The sequence below is a fragment of the Leuciscus leuciscus genome (genome assembly GCF_965113295.1).
Source record: "Leuciscus leuciscus genome assembly, chromosome: 6".
NCBI classification, from domain to species: Eukaryota; Metazoa; Chordata; class Actinopteri; order Cypriniformes; family Leuciscidae; genus Leuciscus; species Leuciscus leuciscus.
The window spans coordinates 3211492-3225164 of record NC_138730.1 but is presented as its reverse complement, the minus strand read 5'-3'; the positions used below and the strand labels follow the sequence as shown (position 1 = coordinate 3225164).

Below are 13673 nucleotides of genomic sequence, written 5' to 3'. Positions count from 1 at the left end.
AACGAGCAAGACTTACAAACTGTTTGCAGAATCAGCAACAGATTCACTAAGCCAGTGTTGTGTTGTCGAGCTATTTGCTTGTTTGTTTCATAGGAACTGAACACTGTAAAAATTGTAACTTATAGAGCTATACGATTCAGTCTGTATATTACACCTTTGAGGAGTTCGATCACAGTGACTCAGATCTGATCCAGAGAGAGCCGTTGTCCTGTATGGATATGAAACATCTTCACTAATAGTGTTTTCAACACACAGAATCATCAATTCTGTCTTACAGTCAGTCATATTAACCACAGAAGCACTGGGATAAAAGTGTATAGTTCAGATATAAACACTAGCGATCCAAATACAGTAAACCAGCTTTTACTCGACGCTTCAAATAAAGATTGTGTCATTACATCGTTACACCAGTAGATGGAGACAAGAGACTGTTAAACGTGTGTTTGTCATTGAATCATTCACTCAAGAGATTCGGTCAAAAACACTGATTCATCCAGTCAGGAGACAAGCCTTTATGAGTGAGTCATTGAATCATTCGCTCAAGAGATTCGGTCAAAAACACTGATTCATCCAGTCAGGGAACAAGTGTTTATGAGTGAGTCATTGAATCATTCGCTGGAGAGATTCGGTAAAAAAAACTGATTCATCCAGTCAGGAAACAAGTCTTTATGAGTGAGTCATTGAATCATTCACTCAAGAGATTCGGTCAAAAACACTGATTCCTCCAGTCAGGGAACAAGTCTTTATGAGTGAGTCATTGAATCATTCGCTCAAAACGACAAAAAAAATTATAATTAATGAAATATTTTTTAATAGACTGTAGCAAATTAACATTTAGTCAGAATCTCTAGTAAAAAACACGTTATTTTGTTTGGTTGTTCATTCAGAATTGTTACCTCAGTTTGAAACAAAATTATTGTGATTCTAAAATATTTAATATTGCAGAGTCAACCTAAATGCATTCATTTATACCAACAAAATCATTTTAGTGGGTCAAATCAAGTAAAAAAACATTTGCAGATTATCATCCACCTGTGACAAACACACACACACACACACACACACACACACACACACACACACACACACACACACACACACACACACATTCTTGTACATCTATCTCTATGAGGACATTCATTGACACAATGCAATCTCTAGCCGCTTACCCTAACCTTACCCATCACAACTAAGTGCCTAACCCGACCCTAAACCGACCCTTAACCTCATTATAACCTTATCCCTAAAACCAAGTCTTGACCCTCAAACAGGACTTTAAAGGCTCTCAGAAACTGAGGACCGGACAAAATGTCCTCTTTATTCACTTTGTCCTCACTCCAATGGTCTAAAACTCAAACTGGTCTTCACAAAGATAGTTGTACAAGTACACACACAGACACAGACACACACACACCCACACACACACTGAGGTTAGACAGAGAACACATTGTTTCTCTGAGCAGGAAGGGGGGAGGAGAAAAACAGGGAGTGTCTGTAGCAAACGAAGCAGAGAGAAAGCAGTGAAAGTTAGTCTGGTGAAACTGGTTTACTGCGCTTTAACACTCTTATCTCTGTCGGAGTGAATGCTTGAAATCACTCTCCTAAATAAAACAACAGCGCTGTGTCTCGCCCGTCCCGTGGACCCTGATCACAGCTGATGTTAATGATCACACACTGACCCCTACAGTTCATCAGTGGTGATGATGATGATGATGATGATGAAGATGTGAAGCGCACGATTATTCACCTGAGGTCAGACAGATTATATGATGAGCTTTAGAGTGTGTCAATTCTGCAGATTTTACTGAAATAAAAGGATGAGTCCACAGTACAGGAATACAGCGGGAAACCCCATTCCTGCTTACACAATTCCTGACAATTAGCCTAGGAAAGGGAGGCTATATTTACACAGGATAATGACGTGAATAACAGGAAGAGAATATTACAACAGCGGATCAAAACACCAGATAATGCTGCGTCCCAGCACTGTGCACTCAAGTACGTACTGTACTGTTACTGTGGGAAAAACTAACATGTCATACTTGTTACATGAATTCTGTCACAGCTCACTTCCTCGAGGACATGAATTCCGAACGGAATTCCGCATTCTAAATCTGATTCCGCACACATGCATGAATAGAATGTAAACTGGAATGCAGAATAAGAGTGCTTGAAACTAATCAAAATAAGGAACAACCGAACAGAAAATACATTACTTGAATATGCATTGCATTTTTTATTATTATAGAAATGATCAAATATAGCACAAAAAATAAAATAATTTTTTTTGTGTGCTTTTGAATGCAAATGTGAGATTTGTGAGGATCAAATAGACATTGCAGTAATTCTGCCTCTGGCTCACAGAGTCCGCTTCTGAGGTTTCCTGAAGCGTGTGTTGTTTACATTGCAGGAATCATGGGCCGCATTACAGAAAGATCCTAACTTTACAACCCTCTCTTATCTGTTTGGTAACCATGGCAAGTTCAGTTAGGACCTCATTTGGGACAAAAGCTATTACAAAATGTACAAAAGGACATTTCTTATAATCTTATCTTAACTACAGATATAGGAAAATGGTATGACAGAAGCATCCTAACTGCACAAACAATCCTACAAACAGTCTTAACTTTAGGACAACCCCAATGGTGTCCTAACTTCAAAAGTATTTGAAACTATAAAAGCCTCATAATAACAGCCCTGTTTGAGAAGGGCGTCACGTTTATTAATGAGACAAGATGAAGATCAGTGATGTTTGATGGTGGAAAGACTTTGTGAACAAAACTCTGACAAATAATAACAGACTCCTATGAAAGCTTATCAAAACTTCACTTATATTTACTTCACAGCCGCTGTTTGCTTGTTAACAGACCTGAGAGTTGATTACCGAACTCGATGGAGGGGTTTAAGATTTCCTAACTACAGATAAAATGAGATTTTATAAGGATAAGAATCCTAAATCAACTGAAGATTTGCTTCTGTAATACAAAAATCCTAAATGAACTTGTCAGATCTTAACTTAAGACTTAAGATAGTTTCTGTAATACGCCTCCTGTGGTTTCCGACAGGTTCTGAAACAGAAGGTTAGGGTTAACTGGGTTATTCTGACTTAACTTACCCAGTTTAATTGCTAAAATTAGTCTGCTGTTTTGGTCTTTATATGATGAAATGAGAAGATTGCAGATGTTGGTGTTGTGTGTTGTTCATGTGTGTGTTTGTGTGTTGCAGAGACTCATTGAGACGTCACCCTTCGGTGAAGATTCTGAGACCATCAGCCAGCAAATCCTCAATCACAACAAGTTCCACAGTTCGATCCAGAGAAGCGTGGAGGTGGACCGGGCTCGGGATGAGCTGGTACGAGGACTGAAGCTCTTTCACATCGAAATCCCAGTTCATGTCCTTCATGTGATGATGTCATTTGAGTGGGGATAGTAAAGGCTTGTTCACAGCAAGAACGATAACTATATTAGTTGTGTTTATTATAAGCGCTCTGCAGGTTTGTCGTCTGTCTCTTTAAACGCTCGGGCTCTTTAAAGCTGGATGGATTCTGATTGGCTGTCAAAGTTTTTAGCATTCATCAGCTGGAAAAAAATCGTTCTGAAAGTTATTCCAACGATATCATTTCTCTGTACCGTTATTGTTATAGTTGTGCCGTGGATTTTTAGAACGATATCTTTATCGTAACAGTAATCGTGAGAAGTTTACCGTAAGGCAGATTTAATGAACTAAACATTTTTATTTTATGCAAAATATATATTTTACAAAATAACATGGACTTTAAAATTGCTAGAAAATCAAAGCCAAATGTCTAAATAAGTTTGAAGTTGATATCACAAAAATGTAACTGCTAAACTGCAGTAAAGTGCACGGTAACGCAGGGGCCAATATCAGAGTGATTGTAAGCCGACCAGTGCTGTGAACATATCTGTGCTTTTAGGTTCGGTATCTTTAGGTTCGCTATCTTTAGGTTCGCTATCTTTAGGTTCGGTATCTTTAGGTTCGGTATCTTTAGGTTCGCTATCTTTAGGTTCGGTATCTTTAGGTTCGCTATCTTTAGGTTCGCTATCATTAGGTTCGCTATCTTTAGGTTCGCTATCTTTAGGTTCGGTATCTTTAGGTTCGCTATCTTTAGGTTCGGTATCTTTAGGTTCGCTATCTTTAGGTTCGCTATCTTTAGGTTCGGTATCTTTAGGTTCGGTATCTTTAGGTTCGCTATCTTTAGGTTCGCTATCTTTAGGTTCGCTATCTTTAGGTTCGCTATCATTAGGTTCGGTATCTTTAGGTTCGCTATCTTTAGGTTCGCTATCTTTAGGTTCGCTATCTTTAGGTTCGCTATCATTAGGTTCGGTATCTTTAGGTTCAGTATCTTTAGGTTCGCTATCTTTAGGTTCGCTATCTTTAGGTTCAGTATCTTTAGGTTCGCTATCTTTAGGTTCGCTATCTTTAGGTTCGCTATCTTTAGGTTCGCTATCATTAGGTTCGGTATCTTTAGGTTCGCTATCATTAGGTTCGGTATCTTTAGGTTCGCTATCATTAGGTTCGGTATCTTTAGGTTCGCTATCTTTAGGTTCGCTATCTTTAGGTTCGCTATCATTAGGTTCGGTATCTTTAGGTTCGCTATCTTTAGGTTCGGTATCTTTAGGTTCGCTTTCTTTAGTTTCGGTATCTTTAGGTTCGGTATCTTTAGGTTCGCTATCTTTAGGTTCGCTATCTTTAGGTTCGCTATCATTAGGTTCGGTATCTTTAGGTTCGCTATCTTTAGGTTCGCTATCTTTAGGTTCGCTATCTTTAGGTTCGCTATCATTAGGTTCGGTATCTTTAGGTTCGCTATCATTAGGTTCGGTATCTTTAGGTTCGCTATCTTTAGGTTCGCTATCTTTAGGTTCGCTATCATTAGGTTCGCTATCATTAGGTTCGGTATCTTTAGGTTCGCTATCTTTAGGTTCGGTATCTTTAGGTTCGCTATCTTTAGGTTCGCTATCTTTAGGTTCGGTATCTTTAGGTTCGGTATCTTTAGGTTCGCTATCTTTAGGTTCGGTATCTTTAGGTTCGGTATCTTTAGGTTCGCTTTCTTTAGGTTCGGTATCTTTAGGTTCGCTATCTTTAGGTTCGCTATCTTTAGGTTCGGTATCTTTAGGTTCGCTATCTTTAGGTTCGCTATCTTTAGGTTCGCTATCATTAGGTTCGGTATCTTTAGGTTCGCTATCTTTAGGTTCAGTATCTTTAGGTTCGCTATCTTTAGGTTCGCTATCTTTAGGTTCGCTATCTTTAGGTTTAGTATCTTTAGGTTCGCTATCTTTAGGTTCGCTATCTTTAGGTTCGCTATCTTTAGGTTCAGTATCTTTAGGTTCGCTATCTTTAGGTTCGCTATCTTTAGGTTCGCTATCTTTAGGTTCGCTATCTTTAGGTTCGCTATCTTTAGGTTCAGTATCTTTAGGTTCGCTATCTTTAGGTTCGCTATCTTTAGGTTCGCTATCTTTAGGTTCGCTGGTTCGCTATCTTTAGGTTCGCTATCTTTAGGTTCGCTATCTTTAGGTTCGGTATCTTTAGGTTCGCTATCTTTAGGTTCGGTATCTTTAGGTTCGGTACCTTTAGGTTCGGTATCTTTAGGTTCGCTATCTTTAGGTTCGGTATCTTTAGGTTCGGAATCTTTAGGTTCGCTATCTTTAGATTCACTATCTTTAGGTTCGCTATCTTTAGATTCGCTATCTTTAGGTTCGGTATCTTTAGGTTCGCTATCTTTAGGTTCGGTATCTTTAGTTTCGGAATCTTTAGGTTCGGTATCTTTAGTTTCGGAATCTTTAGGTTTGGTATCTTTAGGTTTGGTATCTTTAGGTTCGGTATCTTTAGGTTCGGCATCTTTAGGTTCGCTATCTTTAGTTTCGCTATCTTTAGGTTCGGTATCTTTAGTTTCGGTATCTTTAGGTTCGCTATCTTTAGGTTCGCTATCTTTAGGTTCGGTATCTTTAGTTTCGGAATCTTTAGGTTCGGTATCTTTAGGTTCGGTATCTTTAGGTTCGGTATCTATAGGTTCAGCGTTAAAATTGCCAATGTGAACACTAAGTGGACCAAGACTAATGTTTTTTGTTTTGTTTTTCGGACCAAATGAACCAAGCAAACTAAACTAAGTTTAAGTGTTTAAGCATTCGAAATTGGAAGCCTAATTCATGATTATGATAAAACATGTGATGGGGAAGAAAGAGTGTGTGTTGTTTAACTGTGAGTGTGACGAGTGTGTTTGTGCTTCAGCTGCAGAGCCGAGAGAAGGGTGGACTCCACGCGCTGGACCAGGAGTGGGACACTTTACAGGTCAGATGACCAGACACACTCACAAACACCGACTCTGAGCCTTACACACGTCTTTGATCATGTCGAGTCAAGGCAACATTTATTTCTATAGCACATTTAAAAGCAACAGAGTTGCACCAAAGTGCTGTACAATAAAACATTGAGCATATAAAAATAAAGCATAAAGAGAAACCATTCAACGTACAACAAAATACAATAAAAAAACTACTAACTAAAACTTACTAATATAATAAAAAGCCAGAGATAAGATAAGAGAGAAGACAAATAAGATTTAAGAGATTTAACTTACCTTTGTTTATTGTTCACAGCAGATTTGAAAATATATATTATAAACAAGAAATATAATATTACAATATTCAGATCGTTATTTCATGTGCTTTACAGGTAGTTCAAATGTTATAAAATGTTTAATATGCAGTGCTTTTAGGAGATTCTGTTAAGGTTAGAAGGTTAGAAGCAAGTGCCAGTTCGTGGAACATCAATAAGGATGTTTATAAAAGCCTCAGATCTTGTTTGGTCATAATGGTGCAATCATGCCATTATAAAAAAGCTGCCCAATCAGAACGAGCCATTTACAGGAAACCAAAGCAGTCACTAAAATCATTTCACCACTCAGCAGTGTCATACAATCAACAACAACAAGCAGTGTTCATATGTGAATAAAAGCCTGGAGTTTTTGGGTGAATAACCTACTAAACACCAAAATTGTAAGAACTGAGGTTAGAACAAGGCTGTGAGGGCGCTAAAAACAGGAACAGAGCAACTTAGGGTTTGTTTACACGACAACGATATGCTTAAAATGGAGACGTTTTTCCTTTGAGTTTTCCGCGTACAGACGACACCATTGTCAAAGCAATCCTCATTCACACAGATCCGCGAAAATGACTAAAAACACTGTATTCTGCTGCCAGACCAGTAGATGGCGATGAAACACTATAGACTGAACACGTGATACGCATGTGCATGATGTCATCATCTTCAGAGATTCACGTTTTTGTTGTTTACACGGAGAGCGTTTTCAAAAACTTGCACTTTGAAACACGTTTTCAAAAGTTTGTGTTTTCAGGCGCCCAAAACGCCATTGTTGTGTAAACGAACGGCCAAAACGCATAAAAAGTTTTACGTTTTTAGTTGAAAACGGTGTCGTCTAAACAGCCCCTTAAATACAGGAACAACTTTTCAAAGACTCCACTACATGAGCATGAGGAAGGCGAGAAACTCTTATAAATAAATACACTCACTGGAAATGAGGCACAGGTGAGAACAATAACACATGATAAACTGGCGGGAGACTGAACTGAAACACAGTGAGGGCCTCTAGTGGCCAAAACTAGTCCATAAACGTAACATATTACTTAAATAAAAGTAAACATTTCCAATGAATTTAAATGCTTCACTCGTCATGAGGTGAATCCTGCATTCACACGCGTGATGGTTTCTTCTTCCCTGCGAGCAGAAGATGTCTCATCTGCGCGTGTCTCAGCTGCGAGACCTGCAGGGCATCATCGAGGAGATCTCCAGGGCCATCATGTGGGTCAACGACCGAGAGGAGGAGGAGCTGGTGTTCGACTGGGGCGATAAGAACATCGACAACTACATCCCTCGCAAACAGGAGAGCTACTCGGTGAGACACACACACACACACACATTAACTCCATCCATCTGCAGTCTGTGCAACACAGGCCGAGTCTAGCGATCTAGTCGCCTTAGCATGAGCCATACGGGTTAATTTGATCATATTAGTTAACTGCAACATAAACTAGCAATGAACAATACATGTATTAATTGGTAACACTTTACAATAAGGTTCATTACTTAACTAGCTTAGTTAACATGAACTAATAATGAACAATACTTACTAAGCAATTATTAATCTTAGTTAGTATTAATTATAACATTTACTAATACATTATTAAAATCAAAGGTTGTATGTGTTAGCATTAGTTAATGCACTGTGAACTAACATGAACTAACAATGAACAGCTGGAGTTTATTAACTAACAGACTATTAAACTAAAAGATGAATAAATACTGTAACAAATGTATTGCTCATTGTTAGTTCATGTTAGTAAATACATTAACTAATGTTAACTAATGAACCTTATTGTAAAGTGTTACCTCTTAATCTATTTATTAAAACTATCATGCATGATTTTAGCTTATAATGTGTGTGGTTCCTGCTAGAAACTGATGAGTGATCTGGAGGAGAAAGAGAAAGAGCTGAATAAGCTGAAGACGAAGGTGGACGTCCTCCTGAAGAACCAGCACCCGGCGTCAGATAAGATCCAGGTGAGGACTGAGGACTGGACACAGCTGTCACACGGGCTGGACAATGCGCTTGACCGGCTTCAAACCCGTGCGAAATCTCTCGTCCTCATGCAGATTTTTCAAATGTCTGCATTCCTGATGAAATGGCCAGAAAAGGATATTTGAATCATTTATTATAAATGTGATTCACAGCTGTGATTTTTTTTTGGCCAATCAGGACTCTCTCTCAGTAGTGATGTCATGTCCACCAAAACTCTACATTGTGTGTTCTTGGTTACAGAAGAGACACTTGTATCGGTGATATGTATGTGTGTATCACACATGTGCTTATTGTGCGCCATTTACAATCAATCTGTCATTTTCACAATTATAAAGAAATGTGAAAATATTAGCTATGAAATGAGCTTTCCCTTGGGAAAAAGAAGTGCACTTAACTGTACTGAGTGTGTACTTGTACTTCTGAATTATAGATAATATATAGATTGATAAAAGGCCATATTAGTACACACTTTTAAAATGAATGATTTCAAATGAACAGTTTTACTTCAGATTTTAAATCATGTTTTTTTAAAGAAATGCCTTTATTTTGATGTGTTGACCAATACACTAAAGCACAATGTAGTGTACTTGATTATAATTGAACTGTAGTGTTATACAGCATTACATTTAAAGTTAGTAAATGTACTAAATTGCAAACTTCCCCATTACAGATGTTCAACATGAACACAACCTCAGCTTTAGGCTGTATAAACATGTCTCGTTTGTGCTATAATCGTGCAGCTCTTGGAGTGGAGGTTTGCAGACTCGTGATTTTTCTCAAGCGAACAATAAAATTAGTAAAAAAAAGCCCAAAGCCCGATCCTGAGCCACATATAGAGTCCAGAGAGACACATGTGGTGGGCTCTTTTACATTTTTTGACAATCACATAGCAATAATGTTCCATAGTTAATCATTTTAATCTAGTAATTTAGCTCGAAGCACTTCGTATGCAGACTCAGATCTGTTTTTGACTGTTGTATTAGGCTCACATTAGTTGAGTTGAAGCGTCTGGTTTACGTAATGCTTCATGATGTGAATGAGCTCTTCTCTCTGCTTCTGTCAGGCGTACATGGACACGCTGCAAACCCAGTGGAGCTGGTTACTGCAGATCACCAAGTGCATCGATGTTCACCTGAAGGAGAACGCCGCCTACAGCCAAGTGAGGGTTCAATACTGTATATACTGTATACTGTTGTGACAAGCACTGAATTGGTGAATATTCACGTGAACAGTAGAGAAACACGTTGCATGTGTGTCCCAGTATCAGATCTGTGCATTACTGAATCGTATCTTAATCAGCAGCACTAATGTTGATCACCACCAAAAACATCTAAATCTGGGTGACAATCTGTAAACATTCAAATACAGTTTAACAATTATAGCCATGAGACATAAACATGTTTTTACTGGAAGAAAAAAGAAAAAAACCCCACCTATTAAACTTTTTTTATGTAAAGTTTTGTCACATTTTATGAATTTGTTTCCATGACCAGGTAATGGATGAAAACCTAAAACGACTGTTAAAATTATAAAAAAAACTTTAGAGCCCAAATAATAAACAATCATTTGAATGCAAGTGATTTTATAAATGATAAGCTACACATTTCCACTTTTAATTCATTCTAAAATTGGCCCCATGTACATTGTAACCTTTATTTATGCTCAATTATGTTTTGTCCTCATAAAGAATGTTTACATGCACAGTTATAATTGATCTTCTGTTTGAGTATAGGTCACACAAACCATCAATATTTGTAGGAATAACATGTTACAATAACATAACATAACATTAACTAAAACTTTTTTTTTTTTAATCTGCTGACTGTAAGCTAAATTTAAATAAATTGTAATAATTATAAATCTTGCCTTTGCAATAAACTTGAAGTTGATGCACTAAAATGATTAACTGGAAATACATAAAACTAAAATTGAAAGCCCCAGTCCCTCTTCATTGTAACTGCATTGAAAAGAGCAACCAGTCCGTTATTCAGCGTTTCTATTTTGTGTTCTATTGAAGAAAGTGAGTTTTATTTGTGTTTTTATTGGTCTGTAGTTCTTCAAGGAGGCGAAAGAGACGGGCACCAGACTGCAGAAAGACCACGAGGGCATCCGTAAGAGGTTCACCTGTGACAAGAACACACCTCTGGAGAATCTCACAGAACTGCTCAAAGTCCTGGAGGTACGACACCTGTCGAGTCAAACACCTGTCGAGTCAAACACCAAACACCTGTCGAGTCAAACACCTGTCGAGTCAAACACCAAACACCTGTCGAGTCAAACACCTGTTGAGTCAAACACCAAACACCTGTCGAGTCAAACACCAAACACCTGTCGAGTCAAACACCAAACACCTGTCGAGTCAAACACCTGTCGAGTTAAACACCTGTCGAGTCAAACACCTGTCGAGTCAAACACCTGTCGAGTCAAACACCAAACACCTGTCGAGTCAAACACCTGTCGAGTCAAACACCTGTCGAGTCAAACACCTGTCGAGTCAAACACCTGTCGAGTTAAACACCTGTCGAGTCAAACACCTGTCGAGTTAAACACCTGTCGAGTCAAACACCTGTCGAGTCAAACACCTGTCGAGTCAAACACCTGTCGAGTCAAACACCTGTCGAGTCAAACACCTGTCGAGTCAAACACCTTTCGAGTCAAACACCTGTCGAGTCAAACATGTGATGACTGCGCTGCACGATCCCTCTGTGCACACTGAATCCTGTGTGTGTGTGTGTGTGTGTGTGTGTAGAAAGAGAAGGAGAGGATGATGGAGAGCAAGAGGCAGGTGCAGACGCTGGTCAGCAAGTCCAAGAGCATCGTGTGTCTGAAGCCTCGTAACCCCGAGGAGAAGAGCAGCGGTCAGGTCATAGTGAAAGCTCTGTGTGACTTCAAACAGGATCAGGTGAGTCTCATCCTCATATATAAGTGACGTCTTTATGAGTGAGTCATTCAATAGTTATGTCTATTGAATTGAATAGTGTATACAACAAAACTTTTGAATGAATGATTCAATGACTCAAGGTCCTTGAACACTGAGTCAGAAATTTTCGTGTGTTTTTTCGTATTCGTCATCCTAAAAATCCGTCACGCACAGAAACCTTGCGCACTGAGTCCGACGCGTATTTATTAATCCGTTGTGGAAGAAATTTGCAAACCAACACAAAATGGAGTCTTCAAGCAGTGAGGATGATGTTGTTGTCCTCTCTCTTCTTCTTAAGCTTTGCTAGCGATACTGGAGCCGCATATTAAAATGAAGACCACCGATTTCCATAAAACAATTGATCCTTTAACAGTCATTTGTCTCCACCTACTGGTGTAACGATGTAATGATACAATCTTTATTTGAAGCATTAAGTTACTTTTAAAGGTGATTTACTCTATTTTGATCACTATTGTAGAAATCAGTGTTTATATCCGAACTATATAGGACCCAGAGTTTATGATGTGTGCATGTACTCCTAGGAAGTTTGTATTTATGAGTTGTGAAGTCGTAATTACAATGTCAGTCACTTTCGTTGGAGCAAGATGGCGGTATTCCTTTTCTTAACTCTTTCCCCGCCAGTGTTTTGTTTTTTAAAGTTGCCAGCCACTACCAGCACTTTTAATGTTTTGTTGAATGAATAATGTTTAATTCTAGCTTCATGCATTCTTTTTTATCAACACTAAAATGTGTGTAAGTTTCATAAAAAAACATTATGAAGAAAAAGCAGAAAAAAACTACTATGTGCATAAGCATTGCTTTTATTGCTTGTTATTGCTAATTTTTGCCTGTGGTTTGATCCAGAGATTCTGAAGTATTTCAGATGTTGATTACAGTAAGAGCGCAAGAGTAATGGATAACAGTGAAAACATGGAAAGTTGGAAATATCTGTCAATGGCGGGAAGCGTTAATTAACTACACAAAATACAGCAAGGTCTTTTGGTTACACTTTATTGTAAGGTGTCTGTGTTACAGTGTAATTATGCATTTAAATACTGAGAAATAATAATTAACTACATGTACTGTAGAGTTAGGGTTTGGTTTAGGGTTAGTTGCATGTAATTATGCATAATTTATAGTTATTACCATAATAACTACCGTTTTTTTAACTCTACTTCTAGAAAATTCCTGCAGATACCAAGCGCATAATAACTTTTTCAGTTTCTGATATGAGTAAACATTCAGTTTCAACAAAAAATTACCATCAACTATAGACTATATTGATTCTGCCATGTTTCTCAGTGTGTCCCACTCTTAGTTATGACTTTGTGCTGGCGTTCATGTGTGTGAACATGACTTAAACGCACTAGCCTCCAGCTGTTATTTTCAAGTAAACCCAAAGACCTTGTTTAGTTGTTTCAGGTGTCATTTAACGCTAGAACTAAATTTAGTGTGTAAACGCAGAGTGCATGTATTTCTGATGTTTCTGCAAACCCATGTGAAACACTGAAACACTGTGTGTGTGTGTGTTACAGAAGGGGATTATGAAGAACAACGAAGGCATCCTGAATGACAACACGCAGCGCAGCAAGTGGCACGTCACCGGACCAGGAGGACTGGAAATGCTGATCCCATCCGTGTGTCTGATCATCCCACCGCCGAACCCTCTGAGCATCAGTCTGGCACAAAAGTACGGCACAAACACACATGCACACCGATCACAGAGCAGCTGACAGTGTTATAGAGCAGAAATGCATTGATTCATCTATTGGCTGACAGGAACGAGCAGTACTATGAAGCCATCATGTCCATCTGGAGTCAGCTGTACATCAACATCAAGAGTCTGATCTCCTGGCAGTACTGCATGAAGGACGTTCAGCACATCAACTCCCTCACGCTCACAATGGTAGGAGATGATATGAGCTTAATGCCCTGCAGTCGCTTCTGGATGCTTACCGTTCCATAAATAATAATAAAAACATTATAAATTTGCGAATTTATGCTAGAAGAACAAGAACAAATATCTGCCAATGGGGTCAAAAAAACATTCAAAGGGAAAAGAAAATGATTTTTCCGACCTCACTGGCAGATATTTCTTCTGGTTTTATGCAACAACAAAAAAACGCTCTTCATTTTGCT

General features: G+C 38.5%; 1 protein-coding gene across 4 annotated transcripts in view; it reads left to right on the top strand.

Annotated features, from left to right (window-relative positions):
- dspa (desmoplakin a) overlaps positions 1–13673 on the top strand; it is a 33287-nt gene that overhangs the window by 7281 nt on the left and 12333 nt on the right. For all 4 annotated transcript variants that reach the window (XM_082174157.1, XM_082174160.1, XM_082174159.1 and 1 more), the window contains 9 exons: positions 3226–3351; positions 6247–6306; positions 7763–7930; positions 8491–8595; positions 9678–9773; positions 10668–10793; positions 11364–11516; positions 13070–13224; positions 13314–13440. In XM_082174157.1, the coding sequence (XP_082030283.1) occupies positions 3226–3351; positions 6247–6306; positions 7763–7930; positions 8491–8595; positions 9678–9773; positions 10668–10793; positions 11364–11516; positions 13070–13224; positions 13314–13440 (1116 nt within the window). The remainder of the gene's footprint in view (positions 1–3225; positions 3352–6246; positions 6307–7762; positions 7931–8490; positions 8596–9677; positions 9774–10667; positions 10794–11363; positions 11517–13069; positions 13225–13313; positions 13441–13673) is intronic.